Here is a 15,763-nt window from a genome sequence, read left to right as displayed (position 1 = left end):
GTGTATCTTATGTTGCCAGTCAGGCTGTTAATGTTTTTTTTTTCAAATAGCTACATGTTAAATAAAATATTGTTACTGTGGAGACATTTTTCCTTTGATATTCGATATTCGATTCGATATTCGAAGGTGGATATTCGTATTCGATTCGTATTCGAAAAATTTGATATTCGCACACCCCTAGTTTTAACTGTTGGTGTTTTAGAAGAACTTCTTGCTGGGCGAGTTGGTGCATGTTCGTGGTGGGAATCGTTGCGCATTCAAACGGACGAACACAGGAAGGAAGGACAGAGTAAACGGAAAGAGTGCAAACTATCAACTGGCTTTATTCATTTGGTCGCTGCATATATATGCACTTTTTATCACACGTCCCAAATAAAACGAAAGAGGGGGAGAAGAAAAGAGGAGGAAACACATGTCAAGGATACCTCATGTCAAAAACAAAGCTGCGCAGAAAATTGCTTTCTGTACATAAGGCTGTACCCTTTAGATCAGGTAAGATCGGGCGGCGGCTCACGCCACCTAGCCGCCGGGCGTGCAAAGGAAGCGCTCCCTTTCGCAAAACGCCGATTGTTTATCATGCCCCTACTAAGATGGCGGCCGCAGCCGCCATCTCTTGGTGGGCACGGCTTCACTCTTGAGCAATAATTGCCATTCCAGCAATTTTTTTTTTCAGACTGATGGCTAAGCTTCAGGTTGCCCCTGTCTAGAGTTAATCATCTGGATTATGTGAGATTACACCCCATGCCTGGAACTTCAGTTGACCCTGTGTGTGAATGCGCTTTTTGTTTTTCCACCATAATCTTCTTTCAAATGTTGCTGTCATATATCTGGGACAGGAGACTGAAACGACATTTAGCAACAGCCAAATGTCACTGCCAAACCAGAGTGGCCACATCATGAAGAGAACATTTGGGAAAACATTTTATAGGGAAGTATTGGTACAGACAAAAGTGAAGGCACAATGGGAAGATTACATAGTGTCTCTAATGAAAAATAAATTGCATTATAGAATTTCTTAAAAGGAATTTTCAGGTACATGTTAAAATAAGCATTTCAAAAAAGCTTACTTTACTGTAACAAAGCTTATAAGCCCAGCTAGTTAGCTCAATTCCGAGTGGCTTGAGCAGCACAGGAAACAACACAAATGACAGACATGTGTCTCATTTGTACAAATAATTCAAAACACAAATATTGTATTCGTATAGCAGTATTGTTCTTCAAGCACTCTGGATAACTTGAGGAACTGGCACTGTACATCATACAAAAACGTTTCTGATGTCAGGTTTTCCAAAAACCACACTTGCAGTTGTGCGTAAACTCAACGTATGGGAGTAACAGCGTACATACACAGTACCAGAAAAATACCAAGCACGAGAAGGTAGCACTCCAAGATTATAATTCATCACGCACGTCGGAAACCTTAAGGAACTGTGCGATCGCTTGCCAGCAGTAATCGTTCAGTGCATCCACCTGTGTTTGCGTGCTCGGGTAGCACTTCACTGAAAACTTGACGACACCAGTGAGGTAGAGGTAGTGCGAACGTATGTATCTGTCTGCTGCTTCAACGGCTGCCAGGGTTTCTTGCTCAGACTTTCCAGTGACCTCGGAAAGCTGCGACATGAACGAAGGAGCTACACGCAACGTGTCAAACGCCTGGGCAGAGCGCTTCGTCAGCGTGGTCCGCATCACAAACTTCGCCGCCCTGTTGAGCAAGCCAATGTTTCGTCCAATCGCCTCCCGAATACGGAACGCGGCACGATTCCTCGGCAAGGACATGGTCACGAAAGACGTCACAACGTTGTTCTCGACCAGTCCCCGAGATATCATCTCCACTCGCTTTGCTTGCAAACGCCTGGAGTAAAGTGTAATCGACGTCAGAGTCCTGTTCTGACTGAGCATTTGGGCAAACAACTTCGAAGGGCGAAGTCCAATTCCATTTGCAAATAGGGTCAGCTTGACCACTGTTACGTTGACAAGGAGGGCTTTGCATACATCGCAATCGAAGGTGCCTTGAAAAGAATTCATGCCCAGTTCCAATTCCAGGCTCTTGATGGACCGATTGGAGATCAACGCGTTGCGCAGAGCTTCCCCCAGACGACAATCGTAGTGCCGTGCCTCCAACTTCAGGGTTCTGACCACGGTGTTGCTGGCGAGAGCGTCAAAAAGTGAGCACAAGAGAGAGCAGGAGAAGTTGTCCACATCACCGAGGTCAAGTTCTCGGAGAGACTGAGCATCCGCCGTCAGCGCTATCGTCAAGGGAGTCAGGTCAGCATCCACCCACGGCAGCGCAATGAGACCATAGCACTCTTTTTGGCTCAGTTGATAAGACAGCTCCCTCCTGTAAAGCAAAACCTTTATAAACATAGGTACAGACATGCCAATACTTAATGTGTCAAATTGTTAAATAAGACAAGTGTTAGGACCCATTTTAGCAACCGGCCTCCTTGAGTACAATTCACACAGAAAAAGGACTTTATTTTGAGTCTCTTACTTGCTATTTCCTTTCACATCTAAGGAAGGAAGGAAGAAACAAGCAGAAAGATGGGAAAGCATTCCCATCTAATACCACAAAGTGAGACCTGACTGGGCCTGCTACTAATAATAATTTGTGGGTTTTTATGAGCCACAACACGATTATTTGGACCATGTGGTGTTCTTTAACATGCACTGACATCGCACAGTACACGGGCCTCTAGCATTACGCCTCCTGTGAACTGCGACCACTACAGCCGCGATCGAACCCGTGAGCTTCGGGTTAGAAGACGAGCACCATAACCACTATGCCACAGTGATGGACTGGGCCTACTGTTTCAAACAGGTACAGTGAACTGAAATATAGCAATATACTATTATAAAGATCAAATAAGTCAACAATTAAGAAAATAAACACAAAAAGTCATGCAGGAAAAAAATAAGCAGTGTAGAAATGTTAGTTGAAGAGGAATGTATGTCATACATATTTATTTATTTATTTCAAAGTACCTTACAGGCCCCATGGGGGGCATTGAGTAAGGGGGGTAATGCATATATACACTTCAAACTGGAAAAAAATACAAAAGAAACAGCTGGCTAAGGGGGGCAATAGATATATACACGTCACACTGGAATAAAATACAAAAGAAACAATTGACTAAGGGGGGCAATACATATATATACTTCAAACTAGAAAAAAAATACAAAAGAAACAATTGACTAAGGGGGGCAATACATATATACACCTCCAAACTGGGAAAAAAATACAAAAGAAACAATTCCAAAATAATAAGTCAAACAACAAGCATCAACATGTACAAAACAAAAAGCATCAACATGTACAAAAGTTCAACATGTACAATAGATTCACGCATGGTAACCGTGAACGAAACTGCATTTCCCGCGCATGCAGCGGCCACAAGGCAGAATCCTCGCGCACATGGATGTGGCAATCACAAAAACGGACCAATGAATAATGATACGGCATCTACTTGCTGAGGTTTGTGAAGTGGCTTGATAAGATGTGACGGAATGTATCAAAGTTTGTCTGGGATGCAATGTCGTCAGGCAAGCTGTTCCACAGACGGATAGCACGTGGAAGTGCAGTCTGATTGAACGCGTTTGTTGAGCCATATACACGGGAATAGCTAAGATGATTGTGTAGTCTACGTGAAATAAGATATGGTTTTTGCAGACCAGTAACGGTGATTCGGGAGGAATGTGTAATTTTGTGAAAGAATGACAGCAAGGCAATGTCGCGACGAATGTTCAAGAGCGGGAGTGAAAGTTCTTGTTTTATTTGTGATATACTGGAATGCGGACTGTAGTTATTGGCAATGAAGCGGCTTGCTCTATTCTGGATTCTTTCCAATGAATCAATTAAGTATTTTTGATGGGGAGACCAAATCGAACAGGTATATTCTAGTTGAGGGCGAACCAATGTTAAGTAAGATAATTTGCGAATGCTTGGTGGTGCAGCTTTCAAGTTACGTCTCAAGAAACCCAGTGATTTCGAGGCGCTGGCAGAGATTGCCCTAATGTGGTCGGACCAGGATAGATTAGGTGTCAGTATTACGCCCAAGTACCGATATTGTGTTGCAGTCGATAGAATGGAATGATTAATGCTGTAAGAGAATTCGGATATGCTAGGTTTACGTGTGAACGACATTACTTTGCATTTTGAGACATTTAATGTCATGAGCCATGTACTACACCAACCATTAATTACATCGAGGTCGTTTTGGAGTGACAGGTGATCTTCACTGTTCTGGATTGGACGGTAAATAATGCAGTCGTCAGCGAACACCCTGATGCAAGAAGAGACGTGCTGCAGAAGATCATTGATGAATATGAAGAAAAGCAATGGCGCGAGTACGCTGCCCTGTGGTACACCTGATGAAACGTCAGATAGGGATGAAGAGAAATTGTTAACTGTTGTGTACTGCTGACGATTCGAAAGGAAATTGCGAAGCCATGATAATGTAAAGGAGTCTAATTTCAGGGCGGAAAGTTTCGATATCAGGCGACAGTGTGCAACCCTGTCGAACGCCTTCGAGTAGTCGAGGAACACGCAATCAGTTTGATAATTATTGTCCATATTTGCATGAAGCTCTGTGGTAAGTTCAAACAACTGAGTCTCACACGAAAAGCCCTTTCGGAAACCATGCTGATTTTTGAAAAAGAAATGATTGGATTCCAGATGCCTGTAAATATGTGAAGCGATGATGTGCTCTAGAATTTTGCAACAAATACACGTAAGCGAAATAGGACGGTAATTTTCGCATGAGGTTTTATTTCCACTTTTGAATATTGGAATTATTTTCGCCAACTTCCAATCAGATGGTATCATGCCTGTTTCGAGAGACTGTCGGAATATACGAATAGTATTTTGCTTGAGACCGTTACTGTATTCTTTAGCACCTTTGAGTTGATTCCATCCACGCCGCATGAAGACGATAGCTTAAAGGGACACTAAAGGCAAATATTAAGTAGACGTTGATTGTTGAAATAGCGGTCCAGAAACCTCGTAGTGTTGCTTTTGTGCCAAGGAAGTGCTTATTTTGAAATAAAATCACGTTTTTAGTGGTCCGCATCGCGTTAGCGCACTTCAAATCTCCTGCCTGAAAATACGACTTTCATACGTCACTGCTGCCGAGCCCAACGTTGCCCGCTTTTACTGCACGGCCGCCGACACTAGTAGCAGCCGAGCGGAAGTAGCGGGACCCACAGTGGCAACAACGGCGCTGCGGCAAAGACTTGCTCGGATGGGCACATTCAAAGCCTTCACCAAGTTGCGGTTGGTCTCGTAATCCTCAGTACGAAAGTGCAGCGAGCACACACGCAGATGTTTTGACTGTTAAGCACACTAGCGCAATGGCATGACACTAAGCCACTTCGAGCGTAAGGGTTCATTCCGCGGCACCCAGTGAAAAGACACACCGGTTTCCTTGCTGCAGCACTGGCGTTGTGCACCATTCGGGCATCCGGCAATTTCACACGCATGCGGCATTTTGTCGAACTTTCTGTCAGAGCGACTTTCACGAGCGCACAAAACACGCACGGCAGTACGCGATCCCGAAACTACCACTGCGACGGGCGAGGCGCAGTTTGGCGAAAACGGAACCTTTGAACCACGCGCGCCGTTCCCCATGGCAACGCCACGGAGGTTTTGTTTTCCATGAATCAAACGGAAACGAACAAACGGCATTTCATTACGTCTTTTGATGCTCGGAATGTTCTTTTTTTTACTGCTGCTAGTTTGATTACTAGTGATTTATTGTAGGCCGACTTCCATACGTCATGGGATCACTTCGAAAATGTCCCACTCGTGGCGCTCATCATGTGATACATTTAGCTTAATTTCTCGGTAAGTAGGGCACTGCTGTTGATAATATTGCCGTTTTAGAAGTTGTCATACATTGGGCTTTCACTCTGACATAAATTGTTATTTGCCTTTAGTGTCCCTTTAAGATTATTTATGGCTGCAATTATACCCTCTAATTGAATGTCTATTGGTTCCATAAATTGGTAATCGAACTCAGCTACGTTGGGTATGTTGGTACTATTCTCTTTCGTGAAGACAGAAGTGAAAAAGGAATTAAATGCTGTTGGACACTGGCTAGCTGGGAGAGGGACGTTGTTGCAGTCGTGCAATGAGATGTGTTGGTTTTCGCTGGTAGGGTTTATGACTTTCCAAAATTTAGCTGGGTTGTTTTTCAGTAGTGTGGGTAGATCATTAGAATAATACTTCTCCTTAGCCTGACTTAAGCTGCGCAATATGCTTTTATGTAGGTTTTATATTTAAGCCAAGAAGATGAACTACCCGAGCACTTAGCATTATTGTAAAGCCGTTTTTTCTTATTCCGCATTCTCAGAAGCTTTTTATTGAACCATGGATTTGATTTACCATTGCTAATTTTAACCAGTGGAACATGCTTGTCAACTAACGTACACAAAACTTGCTTGAAAAGTAGCCAGTTCTCTTCGACTTATCTATTGTGGAAATACGGCAGGAGAGTGTTTTCGGAAAATAACCTTAGTTGTGTGTTAATTTCCTGATAATCGCCTTTATTATAGTCCCGAATTTGTTTTTTATGTACACCGGCTACGGGAAGGGGTATGTTTATATCTACTTGAGTAAATTATGGTCACTGAAACCGTCCAAGTAATCTGTATTACGTATTGTTTCCGGAGCGGTCGTGAGGATAAGATCAAGAGTGTTCGGACTACGTGTAGGTTTCAGAACATTTTGAAAGAGGTTGAAATCTAGAGTTAAGAAATTCAGTTGACATGTGACAGGGCGATGACAGTGTGGCCCAATCAATGAGCGGAAAGTTGAAGTCGCCTAATAAGTAAATTATATCGGCTTGGAAAATTTCAGAAGCGTTATTTATACTGTCGCGTAGCATATTAATGAAAGAAGAGTCCGAGTCCGGCGCACGATAGCAGCAGCCTACAAGGATTTTGGAGGAAGGGACTGAACAAGCTACCCAAACTATCTCGAGGTCAGAATTAGTGTTGACCAAAAATGAAGTAATGGTTTCCCTTATGCCGACCAAAACACCGCCTCCTCTTTTACCAGTGCGATCACACCTGTAGATGTGATAACTGCTAGCTGAGGCGAATATCTCATCGTCACTGATAGCAGGATTTAGCCAAGTTTCTGTGAAGGCAATGATATCGGATTTACTGTCATCCAGAAAAGCAGAGATCAAATCCTGCTTCGACATAATGCTGCGTGTGTTAGCGATTGACAGCGACAATGAGGTATTAGCATGTTTCGGTCGTTGATTCTGTACGCGCATGCAACGCTGTAGCCAGGGCTGGGCAAAGATACTTTGAAATTGTATCGCGATACGATACAAGATACTCAGGCAAGAAGTATTGGAGATACAGATACAAGATACTGCCGCAAAAATTGTATCCGATACGATACTTGGCAATTGTATCTTAAGATACTTCGATACATTCTCAAATTTGTTATTATAGATCCATATAATATAGCAGCAAACGCCTATGCACGAAAATGTCTGCTTCAAAATTTCTTAACTGTGACCTATTTTGTTCCACTTTAATGAAATGTCTCTTAGTCTTTAAACGTTTTGACCTTCTTGCTCAAAGTACATTAGTTTCCTTCCAAAATAACTTATTGGGGTTTGTTTTAGCTTCTTCACAGGACAACTTTTTGTCCAGTTCGCTGACAGCGGTACTTGCTTTTTTGCACAGCTTGCCGACCATCTAGCAGGTTGCCATATAATCACAATAACTTCAATCAGAAGCCTTCTCACGACGGCGCAAATACCGGTGTGGACTTTTACCTTGTCAGTTAAAGACAGCTTGCACAATACCGTATATCTGGACAGGTGTACAGCAGCAACAACGCTGGTAGCGACATTTTTTTTTTTTGGGGGGGGGGGGGGGTGCGCATGGTGTATACTAGGGGTTTGAGCCATTTCGCTAGCGGCCCGGCCCGCACACATCACCGTCTTCGTCTCATTTGGTTTTGTTTTCTAAATAAGTGTGTTCGTGAGCTGCACGGACAGACTGGTCTCAAGCATTCCTTTCGTGAGGAACATGTGGTCACCATGTGCTAAAACATAACCGTGGAACAAAAACAATATTTCAGAATCCGCGTCGAGATATCAGTCATTCTCTACATCGCTATCGATGTTTCTCGAATCCTGACTCCAAATCCCCTTCAGAAATGACCTATATATGAGATATGGGAAAGGCTTCCTTTCAAACGTCATTTTGTTCAAACTCTCTCCCACCATTTTCACTGTCCCGGCCCTTGCAACTAAATTTCGCGACTACGGCCCGCTGGCTGTAAGCTCAGTTTGAGACCCCTGGTGTATACGTAGATGACATAAAACTGCAATGAATTGTCATATTCTACTTATCTGCGGGCGTAAAGGATTCTTTGTTGAGATACTCACTAACGTGCAATCTTTTTAGCAATTATTCTTCAACGAGGGAACATGTGCAACACAGAAACGTCTCAGACGTATTGTATAGTTCCACGAAGCTTCGCAGGACACCGCCGCTATTCGCGCTATTGCCGCTTATAGCTCCCATTAGGTGGCGATTAGTAATACGAAAAATATTTAAGAAGGCCTAAAACAGCAAAGCAAATATAAGTAAAATAGAGAGGTGGTTGTGTATCAAACATTCACATTGAGTGAGTACAGAAACACAATACAGACGGCGCCCTTAATAGCTATGCGCATGCAGTATTGTCAAATAACCTGTTGAGACAACAGAAAATTCAGTGCCTATGGAAAATTGCCTGAAACGGCTCGTTGGGACGCTGGTGAGTAAAACGGAGCATTCAGTAAAACAATGTTTCTCGAATCCCCTTCCTAACATCTTTAAGATGCCTCCTAATGATTTCCATTTATATAATGCAAACTCAATTTCGTTATTTTCCTAAGCGGTAAGCAGAATATTTTGTACTGTTTACTCAAGGTACGTCCACATAATTATATATTTGTTTGCAAAATTGTCTTGGCAACGTGTAAATGTGTAAACAGTAGTGGAATTAAAGTAGACAAAAGAATAAAGCAGAGATCTTATTTTGGGAGCGCGTTGCAAAAGACATACTGCGGTGACCAGACCGGAAAAACAGTGCAGAGACTTAGGTAATGTAAGGGATGTAAAATGACAGCTAAGAAAGCACTTGTACTAATAATCAAATTATGATTTAATAAATTGTTTGAATAAATGTAGCAAGAAGTGAAAAATACGGCATGCCAAGATAGTTTGTTAGGTAAACGCTTGCTCTTTTAGATCTAGCATCAGTACCAGTGGTGCCAACGTTGTTAGATTCTTATTTGCATATGAGTAATTTCATGGCATGCAAGTCAAACTTACATCCACGAGATCATTCAAATCGCTGATATGTAAAATCCACGCGACGCAAAGGAACCCCATTCTTGCACGCATTACATTTCGTTACGGAGCAAGACGCAAGACGCAAGAGAATCTTCAGTATGTATAACGACACTGTAGCAATATCAGAATTTGCGCGATAGACACGGCGCAGGACAGTGGCTAAGAGCAGGTGTCACGGCATTGGCGCAACTAAAAAGAAAAGAAATCGAGCAGACAAAAGGTACGTGGGCTGGGCGTAGATGTCCGCGCGCTTGACTTCCTCATCTTCTGCCCTCACTGGGGTACTCTAGAACAAAAATAAAATTGCGCCATTGCCCTAAGGCTTAATCAGATGGCTTAGTGGCACCGGTACCATCTTGAGAAGCGGAGCTTGGCCAGCGATTATTGTTTCACACGGTTGTGTTGCGATAGAAGTATCTTGTATCTTAAGATACACGATACATTATCGAATGTATCGGAAATACAGATACAGATACTCGTCTTTCGAGAAGTATCGCGATACAGATACAAGATACCCATAGAGTATCTAAGATAGTATCTAAGATACATGTATCTTCGATACTGCCCAGCACTGGCTGTAGCTATCTGACAGATTCGATAGCTGTGTTCGTCGCAGAGTCATAAGTGTATGTTTTTGAAGCGATGTGTAGCCTGTTCACAGAGAGCTTATACGCACTTTTCTGCGTTTTCGCGAATTCAATCAGCTTCCTTCGGGACAGCCGAGTTTCCAGTGAAAAATCTTCTCGTATGGAAAATGCGGAACCTTTTAGTTTGTGTGCAGACGATAGGATTTGTTCTTTATCTTTAAAGAACGCTAATTTTGCTATTATAGGTCTCCGCTTGTCTTCTGCATATTTGCCTATTCGGTGCACACGTTCAAATTGCCGTTCCGTCACAGTGATGCCTAATTTCTCTGAGCAGAAGTCGATTATTTTCTGTTCAAATTTTGCCCAGTATTCCTTAGGTTCATCGTCCAGCCCAAAGAAAAGAAGGTTAGAGCGCCGTAATCTATTTTCTGAGTTATTACACCGCGACGAAATTTCTGTCACTTGGCTTGATACTGTACGCAACGCATTGGCACTTGCCTCGGATACACCTGTGTTATGTGGTGACGTGGTAGTGCTTTCTAGGGCCGCGACTCTAGCCGTAAGCAACTGGATTTCGTTGGTGGCTTCAATATGCTTCTCTTTCAGAGCTTTCAATTCGGCCAGTAAGGTAGCCTGGCTTTCTTCAAGCTTCCATATGGCGTCTAGAGCTTGAGTAAATGTGTCGGCTTCAGCTTTAGTCATAGGGCCCGGATTAGATTCCACGTCACCGGTGAGAAGTAACAATAAAGAACACAAAGCGCGGCACACCACAGAAGAAATGTCTTTGATACGCTTCATCTTATCTATGAATTCGGGTGGGCACGACACCGCAACTATGACATAATTACTAGTTCTGTAGCAAATGGCACCTTTCAGGTAACTAACCTGTAAGAGCAACCACCGTAAGCTTGGCATGCTTGGCGCGATGTCGTGCCCGAAGTGGACGGCTCCTGGCTGGCTTATGAATCCCGCGCCGTCTGTGCCACCACCTGGTGCCGCGATTCCAGGTTGCCAGATGGGGTAGTTTGTTCCCACCGGAACTGGCGTGCGGTTTGCCGAAGCAGGCGGCAGCTGAAGAGGGACAGTGGGCAAGTCACAATTCAGATGAAGATGTACGGAAGGCACCATCCACGAAATGGCAGCCTGTAAGAGCAACCACCGTAAGCTTGGCATGCTTGGCACGATGTCGTGCCCGAAGTAGACGGCTCCTGGCTGGCTTATGAATCCCGCGCAGTCTGTGCCACCACCTGGTGCCGCGATTCCAGGTTGCCAGATGGGGTAGTTTGTTCCCACCGGAACTGGCGTGCGGTTTGCCGAAGCAGGCGGCAGCTGAAGAGGGACAGCGGGCAAGTCACAATACAGATGAAGATGTACGGAAGGCACCATCCACAAAATGGCAGCCTGTAAGAGCAACCACCGTAAGCTTGGCATGCTTGGCGCGATGTCGTGCCCCACGAAGGAAAGAAGTGGAAATCTTAAGGGCACATTTTTCTTTGTTATACACAATACTAATGAGCACTAACAGATAGTAATGCCAAGGAAAGTATAGGGGATGTTATTAGTAGTAAATGTAAGGTAAATGTCATGAAAGAAAAGTGGACGAAAAGATAACTAGCCGCGGGCAGGGACCGAACCTGCAACCGTCGAATAACGCGTCCGATGCTCTGCCATTACTTGGCATTACTGTCTGTTAGTGCTCATTAATATTGTGTATAACAAAGAAAAACGAGCCCTTAAGATTTCCACTTCTTTCCTTCATTCATAGCGAGGGTCTCGTTCTGGCAGATTTGATGCATTCGGGTAGCATGCGAGGGATTATTGGTCAGCTGCCCGCTCGTAATAAGTTCACATGCTACGTGACGCCAACAGGCAGAAAAAAAGAGTGTTCACACTCGCCGTCATGGCTACTGGTTGCGCTGACTGACGCTCCCTCGTTTGAATGTACAGGGGTGGTCAAAAGTTCCCAGGCCGCAATGCCCGGCTGAGGAGCAGCAGCTCGCTGCTATCGGGGCGCTCTCATCGCAATCACGCCTTTGCACACGCTGGCGTCGAGCGTATGCGTGAAAGGGGAGGGGCACCCCTCTCCATTTCTTGCTCTCCTTGATAAGAAAGCGACGTATAAACGGTGCGTCATGTTCTCTCACTCTCTGCTCGTCGATGTTTTACTACTGTGCAGCATGTAGCGAGGCGGCAGTCTTCCAGAAAACTGACGCATCATGATTGCGGCCACATTTAGCTAGGCACCACATAGATTACCGTGGTTTTCGGCTTCCTGGAAAACAATGTTGTGCGTTTAACTTTCCATTGGCACTGCAGTGGTTCTATCAGCCGTCTTCGCAGGCCATTTCGCTGCATACGAGCTTGGTCGGAGCCCGAAATGTATTCAGAAGAGCTTGTGTTGGGGCTAGGTGGAACATCTTAGTGGAATAAGCAGCGCTGCACAGTAGTAGTTTATAACTAGGTTCCTTATGAAGGAGAGCAACAAAGAGAGAGGGGGATACACCCTCCTCCCCTTCCACGCACACGCTGGACGCCAGCTGCGCCAAGGCGCGATTGCGATGGCAGCGCCCCGATAGTAGCGAGCCGCTGCTCCGCGGCCGGGCGTTGCGGCCTGGGAACTTCTGACCACCCCTGTACATATATACCCCATAAAGTGGACGGGGTGATGTCCGCCGCGGTAGCTCAGTTGGTAGAGCATTGGACGCATTATTCGAAGGTCGCAGGTTCGGTCCCTGCCCGTGGCAAGTTATCTTTTCGTCCACTTTTCTTTCTTCACATTTACCTTACATTTACTACTAATAACATTCCCTATACTTTCCTTGGCATTACTGTCTGTTAGTGCTCATTAATACATATAGCACAGCAACAGGAGAAGCAAGCGATATGCAAAATATCAATAATGTGTATAAAAATTTGGTTGCATGTACTAGTGCTAACTTAGGCTTTGCGACAAGCCCGTAGCCAGGAATTTTTTTCGGGGGGGGGGGGGGGGGCACTTGCTGAAAGCCTTGACTATTTGAGAAAAACGCAGATTTTCATTATTTATTTTTGATAAAACACCATGCATCATAAAAATGTCGGGGGGGGGGGGGGTGCCCCCCCCCCCCTTCCCTGGCAACGGGCCTGCTTTGCGACATGAATCACTATAGGTTATGTTCTGTTTGGGTATTAATATGTCTTCCTGATTTGTGATATATTGGTCGTCTCTCTTGAATATTCAATGGTTTCAGGATGTTTGGTACTGCGCTGCAGCCTGTCCCGACATACTGGCCCAGAAGTACTATGACTGCAGATTATGCAAAATATCTCTGTATACAAAATTGTGAAAAAATTTTTAAGAAAACAGTGTTTCACTTTCTGAACTACTGGAACTAGCTAGCTGATGTTTTTTGTATAAATAGGCGAATATTAAGTTAAAGTGCATAGTTAATGCACCATTTTAAAAACCTTGTCGTAAATGTGTTGTGCCGAGAAAATGCTGAATGCGGAAAAAGAAACATTGGGTTTAAAGAATTTGCATGCCCCTTGCACAATTCGAATCGCCTGCCCCCCCTCCGCGAGTATAGGCTTCAGCATTTCCCCTCCATCAAGATCCGCCCGTCACGGCTGGGACCGAAGCAGTCTTTCAGGCTGGCAGCCAACGATCGTAACCAGTGGCCCACCGCAGCAACTTCTTTATCAACAAAGCTTATTGAAGTCGGCCACATTAACGACTTTCCAATTGTTCAAGGTGACATAGGGTAACCTGCAGAGACAGAACACACCAATTGGCCTGTCTCGCCTGCAAATGCAGCTCATGCACCTTGTCTTACGTACCTCTCCTGATCCGACAATGAGGTTAGTCCAAAGCTGACGCTCCTTAGGCTGCGATTATTCATCAGAGACTGGCAGAAAGCCATGACAGCCCGAGCACCACACCCGTTATATAACAGGTTGAGTTTTTCGAGCGTGTCGTTTTTAGCCATCGCATTGGCAAGTTCCAATGTGCCCTCGTCTCCCAGGTGGCAGCGTGGCAGCAGTACTGTCCGCAGGCCTTTGTTGAATGTCAGGGCTCTGACAAGGTGCCTCACTTCGCTGCAGGTCATTGGGCAAGAGTCCATGTCCAACACCTTCAACGTTGTGTTGGTCTGCAGAGCCTCGAAGAGCAATTCAAACGGAATATGGCAGGCTTTCAAGCTTAGCTCCTCGAGTGATGTGTTGCTCTCTAGGGCCTTTGCAATGGGGCCGGAGGGTCCACCTTCCGACATGCTGTAGTGAAGGGTCAGCTTCTTCAGGTTCCGGAGGGAACGTACGACCGCGGCCAGCGCCTCGACATTGTCCTTGTTCAGGTTGTTGTGGTCGAACGAGAGTTCAGAGAGAACCTGACACTTGAGGAGCGCTTTGAGAATGACGGCTGTGCTACACTGCGAGAGGTCATTGCGCTCGAAGCGCACTTTGAGGAGGTGTCTCCCGTTTTCCCGCAGGAGGGCGGCGATATCGTGTGCTAGGCTGCGGGAAGTGATGTCCAGCTTGAGGAACTCGAAGGTCTCGAGCGTCTTCAGCGCCGCCATGCCGTCGGACAGGTCTCGCTCGCTGAAAGGCGTCCAGTGGCCGCCCTTGAGAGTGAGATGACGCAAGCGGGCGCTCGATCCGAGCGCTAGCTTGAGCGCGAACGCCGGCTTTTTGAACAGCAGGCTTTCAACTAGGCATATCGACTGCACACAGGCGTGCTGTTTGGGTAGCCACGTGAAGAGATACCCGCCGTAGTTCAGCGCTTCCACACTTATGTTGCCTCTGGAGTCCACGTCAATGGAGCGGAGACAGAGCGTGGCCGGTCGAAGCTCGATGAGCTCGAGGCACACCGCTGAGAGTATCTTGTTCCACGGCGGCAGTGCTCCCGACAGCCAGCAATCGCCGTCGCTGTCGTAGGTGCAGGGTCTGTCGAAGTCGACGCCTTTGGAGGCGAGGAACCCGCGGATGTACTGGACGCGATTGTCGACGTAAAAGCGAGCGGCCTTTTCCTGCGGCGGCTCTCCGGAACCATCGCTGTCCATTTCGACTCTCGGCTCTGTCACAAGTGCCTCCGAATCTTGGCACAGTAGTAAGGCGTCTGTCAGACAGTCCATGGGTGTTGACTGCCGCCCAAGCGTATCAGCTGTTCGCCAAGATGCGCTTGGCCCCGGCAACGAAGATAGCGATAAGAGTGATAGGAGCGTATATATCCGGCGTGACTCACGTCATTGCTCACGCTCGCAAAGCAAGAGAGGGCGACAGCAGCCTCATCGGGCGCAGATGGGCATTCGGTACACTACTTGTAACTGCGCATAGGCGGCCTTCGGTGCATGCTGGCCCGTCGTCAGGCGGTGCAAAATCTTACTCCGGAAATTTCGCCGTTTTGCTCCAATGGGCAAAACACAGATCACGCCGCTGCGGACGAACCCAACAACTACAACAACAACACGCTTTGTTAGCGCGATATGCAGGTGACGAGTGACCTAAAAACTGCCCAAGTTGTCCAAGCGCCAGTAGAGCGCCGGCTTCCGCGTGACGCTACTGACGCTACTGTGGCGAACTGCCGCGCCGCGCCGCTACTGCGCCGAACCTGTTCGTTTCTACGGTCTGGAAGCGCGCGCGCGCGGTAAGCGAGGGGCGTCTTCTGCGTCCAGTAATTTAGTGGCAAGCTGGTAGATAAGGAGAACAATGCTGATCGCATGGATACGCTGGCAACAAAATAGTCGCGCGTGCAACGACGCAAGCGAAAGATGTCATTCGAGCAGTCACTGTTAGAGCTGTAATGTAATTAGTTGATTGTATCCGATATTATTTTTAACTCT

General features: G+C 45.9%; 1 protein-coding gene across 4 annotated transcripts; it reads right to left on the bottom strand.

Moving 5' to 3' along the window:
• Window positions 1–298: 298 nt before the first annotated feature.
• Window positions 299–15,410, bottom strand: LOC119378472 (NLR family CARD domain-containing protein 3). 4 transcript variants are annotated; one of them, XM_037647599.2, is made up of 2 exons: window positions 13,767–15,393; window positions 299–2,338 (listed from the first exon to the last, which is right to left on the bottom strand). In XM_037647599.2, the coding sequence occupies exons 1-2, from the start codon at window positions 15,053–15,055 to the stop codon at window positions 1,393–1,395; spliced, it is 2,235 nt and encodes a 744-aa protein (XP_037503527.1). In that variant the 5' UTR covers window positions 15,056–15,393; the 3' UTR covers window positions 299–1,392. The 4 variants fall into 4 exon arrangements, with proteins under 4 accessions (XP_037503527.1, XP_037503529.1, XP_049267727.1 ...); XM_037647601.2 differs by lacking the exon at window positions 299–2,338 and adding an exon at window positions 10,954–11,351 and having other exon boundaries at window positions 13,767–15,410; XM_049411770.1 differs by lacking the exon at window positions 299–2,338 and adding an exon at window positions 10,954–11,279 and having other exon boundaries at window positions 13,767–15,410.
• Between the last annotated feature and the right edge of the window lie 353 nt (window positions 15,411–15,763).

Source organism: Rhipicephalus sanguineus, unplaced genomic scaffold, assembly GCF_013339695.2.
Source record: "Rhipicephalus sanguineus isolate Rsan-2018 unplaced genomic scaffold, BIME_Rsan_1.4 Seq8421, whole genome shotgun sequence".
NCBI lineage: Eukaryota > Metazoa > Arthropoda > Arachnida > Ixodida > Ixodidae > Rhipicephalus > Rhipicephalus sanguineus.
The sequence above is the reverse complement of the archived record's forward strand: the minus strand, read 5'-3'. Positions and strand labels throughout refer to the sequence as shown.